The sequence below is a fragment of the Molothrus ater genome, chromosome 14 (genome assembly GCF_012460135.2).
Source record: "Molothrus ater isolate BHLD 08-10-18 breed brown headed cowbird chromosome 14, BPBGC_Mater_1.1, whole genome shotgun sequence".
Classification (NCBI taxonomy): Eukaryota; Metazoa; Chordata; class Aves; order Passeriformes; family Icteridae; genus Molothrus; species Molothrus ater.
Window position 1 is genome coordinate 458,319 of NC_050491.2, and position 9,736 is coordinate 468,054.

At 54.0% G+C, this 9,736-nt stretch overlaps 1 protein-coding gene across 2 annotated transcripts in view; it reads left to right on the forward strand.

Moving 5' to 3' along the window:
* The window catches only part of MID2 (midline 2), a 63,135-nt gene extending 53,644 nt beyond the window's left edge, over positions 1 to 9,491 (forward strand). For both annotated transcript variants that reach the window (XM_036402215.2, XM_036402216.2), the window contains exons 8-10: positions 21 to 182; positions 4,823 to 5,030; positions 5,214 to 9,491. In XM_036402215.2, coding sequence (XP_036258108.1) covers positions 21 to 182; positions 4,823 to 5,030; positions 5,214 to 5,616 — 773 coding nt within the window. In that variant the 3' untranslated portion in view covers positions 5,617 to 9,491. The remainder of the gene's footprint in view (positions 1 to 20; positions 183 to 4,822; positions 5,031 to 5,213) is intronic.
* Positions 9,492 to 9,736: the final 245 nt, after the last annotated feature.

Consider the following 9,736-nt stretch of genomic DNA (forward strand, 5'->3'; position numbering starts at 1 on the left):
TGCCCCTCTCTTGACTGCAGGTCTCTACAACTCCATGGACAGCTGGATGATCGTCCCCAACATCAAGCAGAACCACTACACAGTGCACGGGCTGCAGAGTGGCACCCGCTACATCTTCCTGGTGAAAGCCATCAACCAGGCAGGCAGCAGGAACAGTGAGCCTGCCCGCCTCAAGACCAACAGTAGGTGCCCAGGCACTCAGCTGGCCATGCCAGGTGGGGGAGGAGAGTTTCCAGGGCACGGGGGTGCCTGGGGTATGGCTGGGTGCTCCCAGTGAGCGGGCAGTGGCTGGCAGCGAGATGGAAACACTGTGTTGTTAAATCACTGGAGTGCCCATCTCCCTTGGTGCTTCTGTTCCTTCCCTACCTCAGGGATGGTCTCCTGATACCCCATGTGGTGCCAGGGGCTCCCATCAGCCCTCTGCTCTAGTCAGCACCCATCCCTGGGGTCTTAGGTCATAATGGTCCACTCTTCTGGTGGCTTTACATCCCTGGGCTTTTTGGGGCCAATGCAAGGGGCACAGAGCAACTGTGTTCTTGTGTGTGGCTTAGCTTGCAGAGGGTTGTGGTTTGGAAAGCCATAAGATTGAAAAGTGTCTCCGTGGTGGTGGATGGGGACTTTGCAGCCACACACAAAGCAGAAGATTTTTCTTTCCAGTGCCCTAGGGATGCCAAGGAAGGTTAAATGTGTTTAGGGAGAGCTGAGCTCTGACAGCAGTGGAGCTAGACCTGTCTGTGCTGTAACAGACAGAGCTCCAGGGTTTGTGGTAGGAAACCTTTTTCCATTGAAAGACAGCAGAAGCAGTGGCACCCATGCCCTGAAGGGTGACACGGGAGGGACAGTGTGAGATGTTGGGAGAGGAATAAGTTGTCTCTCCAGGCTGCCTGCCCTGTGCTCGTGCCTTCCCAGTGCTTGCATGTCTCTTTGTGGTCCTGGTGAGCACAGCCCTCCCATCTGTCCCTCTCCCAACAGTTGCTTCTGCCTGAGCAAGGCTTTCATGATGATTTATCACCTCTACCTCCTGCTTTTCTTTGTGCGACATTAAACTGAATAAAACAACATTGAGACAGTGGAGCTGAGGGAGCTGCTGAAGAGCAAACTTCATCCCAATCTGCCTGTTCATTAAAAATTTATCCCTCCTGCAGCTGCTGTTTCTCAGTGCTTCCCTGGCTTTGAAAGGCGCTCGCTCTGGGAGTGAGGGATGGGCGGCTTGGGAAGCTGGGAGCAAGGGCGGGTGGCCGTGATGGCAGCTCCCATAGGGTCTGGTCTCTCTGATCTAGCCCAGTGCCAGTCACCGAGCTGCCAGCACAGCTCTGAGCGCTCCTGCTTGGGGATGGACTGGGTTCAGTCAGAGTCCTGTCAGGTGTTGAGCCCCCCTTGCTGCAGGGATGTGTCTGCATCAGCTTCTGCATGTTTGAAACCTGGAGCAGCCCCACATGAGACACTGCACAGGTTATGTGTGATTGTGGGGGTGCTAAAGCCCCTTCCACAAGGACCTTGCTTCCCACTCAGGTGTTGGGGAGGAGAGGCATGTGGCATTGATGGGCACATCCTTCTCTGCCACCAGTTTGGTGTTCCTTTGCCATCTGTGTTTGTGGAAACTTCTGAATTCCTGAAAGTTTGATTTAGCCATATATATTGATTTTTCTCCTTCTGTGGCCATCCTCAGGTGACAAGGGCTCCTTTGGGTGTCTAGTGGTGCTGCAGCCCCAGCATACCCCCACTGGCTTTTCCTCCTGCTGGTATTTGCTACCAGGGCTTCTCCTTTTGCAGTGGACAATATCCAGAGGATATCACACCCATGCTTTCCCACTGAAACCTCAGTGGAAGTGTCAGCAGCTCAACACAGAAACGGCCCATTAACATATTTCACAGCCTGTTCTGTTCCTGAAGGGATGTCTGGAGAGATCTCTCCATGGCCAGAAGGTCAGTGTCAGGACACATCGATTTCCGCAGCATCAGCGCTGTCAGTGCTGGCACTAAATCTGCATTCCTGAACAGAGCAGCTTGGGAGGACATGTTTGGTGTAGTGACAGAGAGACCATCTTCTGCTGAGGCTGGGCCTGAGCAGGACTTATTTAGGAGCAAGTGTCCAAAAGTAGCTGAAAATGCTGGAATGCAGGGACAGGCCCAGCTCTGGACATAAATAAAATGCAGAGAAATGGGTTTTCCAGTCCTTGCCTTGGCCACTGCATCCTGGCCTTATTTTCCCTCGCAATTCTGGCTTTTCTTAATTTCTGCATATCTTGGCAAGACCTTAATGTGCTACAGGATGGCTCCCTTCACATCCCATGTGAGATGTCAGGAGTGTGTTTGCTGCCTGAGCAATGGGCTGCAAGGTCCCTATTACTGACTGAATCATGTTAGTGCAGGTGTTTTTAATGACAGGATGATTCCTGCAAAAACTTCCCAGCAGGGAATCTGAAAATTAAGATGTATTTATGGTTTTCCTATGACTTGATGACTCAGCATCTTTGTTTCTTTCTTTGCTGAAGGTGATGTCTTCAGGGAGGATAGGATGGTGCTGGCAGCTCTGCTCTGTGGGTGTCCTGTGCCCCACATGTGGCATCTTAGATAGCTGGTGGGTGTAGGGACACTGCCACTGCCATTACAGGCAGAGAGGAGGCACAGAATGCAGGAGAGCTGCCTTTGTGTTCCTGTGTCCCTGCTGCTTTCTTTGCTCTCTGGGCAGAATGTGGTGGATACCTGCAGCATCCTTGGGTGCAGAGTTCATATCCATCCCTCCTTTCTCTCCACACATTTTCAGCCAAACGCAGTCACCAGCTGTCCACCCTCTCTGCAGCCAGAGGAGTGGGGCACAGAGGAGCTGCTGTGCTGCAGGGCACCAGTGGCACCCCTGCACTGACCCCCACCCTGGGCTGGGCTGCTGGGCCTGGATTTGGCTGTGTTGAATGTTGTCTCCTGCTCCTGGGGATCTCATTCCAGTTATTTCTGGAGCTGTTATGTAAAGCAGCAGGCAGCCTGTCCTCGCTGTTCCTCTGGGTGGGTGACAGGAGTGTCCTAAGCCCCTGCTCACTGTGATGGATGCAGGAGCCCTGGGAGGTCCAGGGGAGCAGGGTGGGTGTCTGGGGTCCTGCAGGGTGGGGATGGAGCTCCAGCACACACCTCTCTCTGCCTGGCTCCATCCCTGCATTCCATTGACCTTGACCATGTTCCTGGCTGCCTCCTCTTTGCTCCCTCACACTCAGTGCCAGACAGGATTTCCTCTGCTCTGCTCTGCTCTGCTCACTCTGGCTCTGCTGGGAAGGGAGGGCTAATCCAGCTGATAAATGCTCCAGGGGTGCAGCTGGCTGTGTCCAGCCCTGAAGGCAGCTGCTTCCCCACAACTCCCGAGCCTCATGCAGGGATGACAGCAAAAGGCTATCAGGAATATCCCAGCAAGATGAATTTGTGGGATAAAGGTAATCTGAGTGACCGGCCCAGGAGCTACATGTTAATGATGAGACGAAACATTAATGATGAGAGGAATCATCAGTGATGAGAGGAATCATTGCAAGCCTTGGCTCTCTGCAGGGCAGGGCTGGAGAACAGTGACTGGGAGGCACAGAGGCTGCTGGTGGTGGGGGAGCAGGGAGTGAAGGCTACAGTCAGAACCCCCCTTCCTTTGGCAGCTCCCACGCTGGCGGGCTGAGGTTGGGACTGTTATGACCTCTGTGAAGTCTATATTTTTTCCCAGTGCCAGAGTGATATTTTGGGAAGGATAGCAGGTGCCTGGCTGTGTTCTCTGAAATACCCTCCGACCCCTCCAAGACTGCCCATCATACTCACTGCCAGTGCATGCACCTCAAGCACTTGCTCCAGGACATGCCAGCACAAACCAGTGATAAGGGCTGGGCTCCACTTCTTCACACTGACCTTAGCAAGAGGTTGCCTTCGGAAACAGAGCTGTGAGTGTCTCTGTCCTGATGGAGCCAAGTATTTTTATACCTCACTTCCTCAGAGCTTGTCTCTTTGCATTACTGCCAGGAAAAGATACAGCAGAAAGATCAGAGCAGCCAAAAGAAGGAGGGGGCAGGTCACTCCCAATTTGCAGTTTTACTTTCAGGCTTCTCAACTCAATTATTCAGCAAATTGGGCTCCAAGGAAAACCAGCACAAGCTACCATCAGGTTACAGAGCACAGCGCAGATGAGCTCCGCTCTGCAGCTACAATGGTTGCTGATGTTGCAGCTCTTTGCAGACATTCCCAGGTGTCCTGGTGTTCTCCTTGTGTGTTTCCTGGCTTTCCAGGGTTTTCAGGCTGTTCTGGGGGTCCCCAGCCCAGGCTCAGGACCCCATTGATGTGGTGGTGTCATCGTTTCTTCTTGCTGGGACTCTGTGTCTGCAGCCAAAAATGAGAGCGTGAAGGACACAGCTAGTCATGCCCCGAGCTGGGTACCAAAACATGAGGCTGAAGATATTGGTAGAATTTGGGGTGTTCTCTGCAGCTGTCATTTTCTTTGTCCTGAAGCAGGTGAATCCCTATGGAAATGCTGTCTGGTGCCTGTGTGCACTTTACTGCATCTCACATGAAACCACAGCAGCAAAACCCACCTGAACTCAATTTACTTCTTTGTAGCATCTTGGGGTTTTGTTTGCAAATTCAGGGATAGACTGACGACTTTCAGAGGGAAATCATGAACAAAAAAGGAGTCTGGTTGAAGTTCTGGGACATCACCCAGATCTGGTCTGGTTTTGGGGAAAACATCCAAGCAAACCGCCATTAAATATGCAAAGCTGAGAACATGTGATGTGAAGAAGCCCGATTCCTGCACCATGATGCTAATAACACAAATCCTAATCCTTGTGTCTCCTCCCTACAGGTCAGCCATTCAAGCTGGACCCCAAGATGGCTCACAAGAAGCTGAAGATCTCCAATGACGGGCTGCAGATGGAGAAGGACGAGAGCTCCTTGAAGAAGAGCCACACGCCAGAGCGGTTCAGTGGGACAGGCTGCTACGGTGTGGCTGGCAACATCTTCATCGACAGCGGCTGCCACTACTGGGAGGTGGTGGTGGGATCCTCCACCTGGTAAGGCACCACCTGTGTGGGGGGGGGGATGCTTTCCCGGTCCAGCCTTTGCCAGAGATGCCCACCCTGTGCCCCTTTACAGCAGGTGGGCTCTGAAAGCACAGGGTGCTGTAGCCATCAGGGCTGGGCTTGGTGCTGGGCCGAGGCTGGAGGATGCTGAGCACAGCTTCTCCTTTCCTGCAGGTATGCTATTGGCGTGGCTTACAAGTCAGCCCCCAAAAATGAGTGGATTGGGAAGAACTCCTCTTCTTGGGTCTTCTCCCGCTGCAACAACAACTTTGTGGTGCGGCACAACAACAAGGAGATGCTGGTGGAGGTGCACCCACAGATGAAGCGCCTCGGTGTCCTCCTGGACTACGACAACAACGCCCTCTCCTTCTACGACCCAGCCAACTCTCTCCACCTCCACACCTTTGAAGTCTCATTCATCCTGCCAGTGTGTCCCACCTTCACCATCTGGAACAAATCCCTGATGATCCTCTCGGGGCTGCCTGCCCCAGATTTCATCGATTACCCCGAACAGCAGGAGTGTAACTGCCGGCCCCAGGAGTCCCCATACGTGTCAGGAATGAAAGCCTGTCACTAGGCTGCCCAGGCCTGCCCGTGCCCTGTGGCAGCACTGGCCGTGCCAGTGGGTGAAGGTGGCCAGAGCTGCCCACTGGCAGCCGTGCCAGAGAGCCACTGTGGCGCCTGAGCAGTCAAGCACCATCCACACCCAGTTCCATCTTACTTTAATGGAAAAAGTGGAAGAACCTCAAACCACAGCTGGAAATGAACTGCTGTTGGTGAGCTCCAGGGTGTGCAAGAGTGGCTGGAGCAGCTCTTTGGCGGTTGCTCCCATCTCTCCCCGAGAAGATTGTCACCTGGATGGTTCTGTCTTCCCTTGGGGGGCTGGAAAGGCCAGGGCAGGTTTCAGGGTGACCTGAGGTGCCATGGTGGTCAGGGAATGGCTCGTGCATACCACGAGGCACAGATTGGGACAGGAGGGATGGGCTCTGGGGCCCGCTGACAGCTGGTGTAGGGACCCAGAGCACTGAGCAGCACTTTCCGGGGAGGACTTTCCATGTGGCTGAGGCTCGGTAGCTTCCCTGGTGGGATGGATAAGGCTTGGAGCACTTGGTGGGTGCTGGCAGTGGCTGTGTGGTGGATGGTGGTCCTGTGGAGGGAGGGTGGTGCTCTGTGGGAGTGAAGATGGCACTGAGGGTGTTCCCGGTGGCTGGCTGTGCTGCAGATGACATGCTCCTGATTATTTTCGGGGTCCTGCAGTGGAGAGCCACGGACCCCCAGCCCACCATCTCCTCCTTTGAGAGCTTCCCAGTATCCAGGGAGGCCTGCATCCTTGAGAAGCTTTGGCCCCTGGCACAGAGGTTTGGCAGCTGCTCCTTCCCAACACAGTGTCTGGCCAGCAGTGCCCTGCTCCACATAGGTCTCCAGTGCCCTGTCTGGTGTCCCAGCAGCAAAAACTCATCTTCCTACTCTAAGCCGACAGTAGAGTCCTTCTCAAAGAATACCTCTATGCTCTGTGACCCAAAATCTCAATTAATGACACTGAATCTTGACTTCTGGTTTGTTCTCCACCATGCCAGGGGATTGGACTGGGTGCATTTTAAAGATCCCTTCCAGCCCAAACTATTCCATGATTCTGTGGTGGTGTGAGTGTGGAGCCATACTGTTTATTCCATGGCAGAGGACTGAGTCTGTCCCAGAGGCTCAGAGACCCTGGTTACTGGGAGCTCTTTAGCTGTCTCCAGTATTCCCAGTAACCACAAGCATCAAGTCCCCTGGGCAAGCTCCAGTCTCGAGATTTATTTAAGAGGCCAAGAGGAGCTGGGCTGGCACACAATCCCTGTTGCCACCATGGGGGTCTGTGGCACAGTTTGGGGCCAGTGGGCATGTGAGTGTCTGGGACATTGTGGAGCAGGGATTTCAGGCATTATGGTGGCCCAAGGCAGCTGGTGCTTGGGCTTCGCTCTGTGACATTTGAAGCCCCTTTTCCTCCTCTAGATGTGGTGCCTCGGTGGGAGTGGGAACCACTGAGCTGAGACCACCCAGCTCTGCCAGCCTCTCCCTGTGGAGCTTGCTGATGGGGAACTACCCCTGCTTCTGTTTTCTTCTACAACAGGGTAACCCACCTGATTGATCCAGGGTAGCCATGAGATGCAATCTTTTTGGACTTTAGCAGGCTTTAGCAGTCTCTGACAGGATCCTTCTGGACAAAATGTCCAGCCCACAGCTGGATAAACACATCATGGGGTGGCTGAGTAACTGGCTCATGAGTCAGGCACAAAGAGTGATATCGGGCTGGCACTAGTCACTTTTGGGGTTCTGAAGTGCTCCATCCTCGGCCCTGTGCTCTTCAACATTTTCATTAACAACCTGCAGGACTGGAAGGGATACTAGGTCAATTTGCTGGGAGCACTAAGCTGGGAGGAGCTGTCAACGCTCTCAAGGGCGGAGAGGCCCTGCAGAGAGACGCAGACAAATTAGATAGATGGGGAATCACCAACCATGTGAAGTTTAACAAGGGAAGGTGATAAATTCTGTGCCTGGGATGGGGCCACCCTGATCATGTGTATGAACTGGGGAAAGAGAGGCTGTGGAGCAGCTGTGGAAGGGCCCTGGGGTACCTGGTCCAGTTGGATCTCAGTCAGCCAGGAGGGAAATCCCTGTTTTGGGAGCATCAGGCCAGCTGGATCAGGGAGGGGATTGTCATGTTCTGCTCTGGGCTGAGGCAGCCTCACCTTGAGCCCTGAGGGGAGTTTTGTACACCACAATATAAAAAAGGCATGAAGCTATTAGAGTGAACAAAGAAGGCCTGTGAGGATGGAGAAGGGTCTGGAGGGGTCTTGTGAGGAGTGGCTGAGGTGACTTGGTTTGTTCAGCTGGAGAAGAAGAGAGGGGAGGCTTCTTTGTCATCTTCAACTCCTCCCAAGGGGGAGTGGAAGGGCAGGTACCCATCTCTTCATTCTTGTGACCAGTGACAGGACTGAAGGAAACGGCTGGAGCTGAGTCAGGGGAGGATTAGGCTGGATGCCAGGAAAAGGTTTTTCTCTCAGGGGGTGGTCAGGCACTGCACAGTCTCCCCAGGGAATGGTCATGGCCCCAAGGCTGCCAGAGGTCAAGGGGCATTTGAACAATGTTTCCAAACACAGGGTGGGATAGTTGGGGTGTCCTGTGCAGGGCCAGGAGTTCAACTCAATGATTCTGATGGGCCCCTTCCAACTCAGCCTATTCTGTGATTCTAAAGCCCAGGCTCAGGGGATGAGTGGCTGTTTTGGACAGGGCTCTTGGGGCTCATCCCATGGGGGCTGTGCCAGAGACAGGTTGAATTCATCCGGAGCCAGTTCAGAATTCATCTGGTGACCCCTCCCAGTGACCTGGCCAAGAGGATGCATGTTGGTGAGTCTGGTGGTGACAGCTTTGCCCAGGAGGAGAGTGTTCCCCAGCGTGCCATCTCTCTGTGTGTCTGGACTGTGGTTTTTGGAAAAGGGAGGTGGGCAGCACCTCGGGGAAGGATCTGCTGCCGGCCCTGCCAAGCTGAGAGGGCTTTCCCTCTGATCCAGGCTGCTTCCCCATGGTGCCTGGCAGGGCAGGCACAGGGGATACACCCCTCCTTCTTGACTCCTCCTGAGCAGAGGAGCAGCTCCGTTTGCTTCTCCCAGCCCCGGAGTGCAGGAGCTCAGGGAGGGTGCAGCAGGGGCAGGCCTGCCATCCCCACAGCCTGGCTCATGCCCCCTTTCACTTTGGGAGGTTAAATCACCCTTTTAAGTTGGATGTTTTTCATGGGAAGGTCTCATGGAAGTCCCTTCCGCATGTGCTGGTCCCATGGGGCTGCTCAGCCTGTGCCAGCCCAGAGGGATGCCAGGCCCTGCAGGGGGATGGTGGCCTTGGCAATGCCGAGGGTGGCGCCAGTGCTGCTGGGATGGGCTCAGGGAGCATCCGCAGCTCAGAGACCATGAGCCCTTAATGTGACATTTGCACCTGATGAAATTGCACTAATTGTGGGACCCCCTGGCCCCCACACATGTCTCACACCCGGCCAGATGGGGACTGGGGGAGCCCCACACCCCGAGCAGGGGCTTGGCGGCCTTTCCCAGTCACCCACATTGTCCTCTTGTGGTACTGAAAGCAGAGCCCACCCAATTGTCACCATGATTTGGGGAGCAGCAGCCCCATCCCTGGGCCCTGCTGAGGACATGGAGGGGGGCCAGAGTGCTGCTGCTGGTTCCTCTGCGCCTGGTGACACCCGTGTTCAAGTTCGGGATGTGTGGACTCCTGGCTCCCCTCAGCCTCCCCTTCCACGTGTAACATTCCTGCTTCCATTTTACTTGGGGGAGGGCTGTTCTTCCTGTTGGGTTTTTCCCTTTTTGTTGGTTTTTTTGCAACTTCTTTGTTAACGTGTGTGTATATATATATATATATATATATAAATATAAATATAAAAATATAAATATAAAAATATAATATAATATATATACATTGCTGGGTATGTCTGTGTGTGAGGGAGGCCATAAGGTGAGGACAGCCCTGGGATCTTCTTGCTGGCCATCACAGTGTTCCCCAAACCTAGCAAAACATATGGCCATGCATGCACAGAGCAGAGGGGATTTGTGGTACTACCCAGCAGCAGCTTTCCTTGTGCTGGGCTCAGCCCAGACTGGAGAGCCTGTGGGGTGGCCAGGCACAGGGGGTGCTAAAGCTCCATC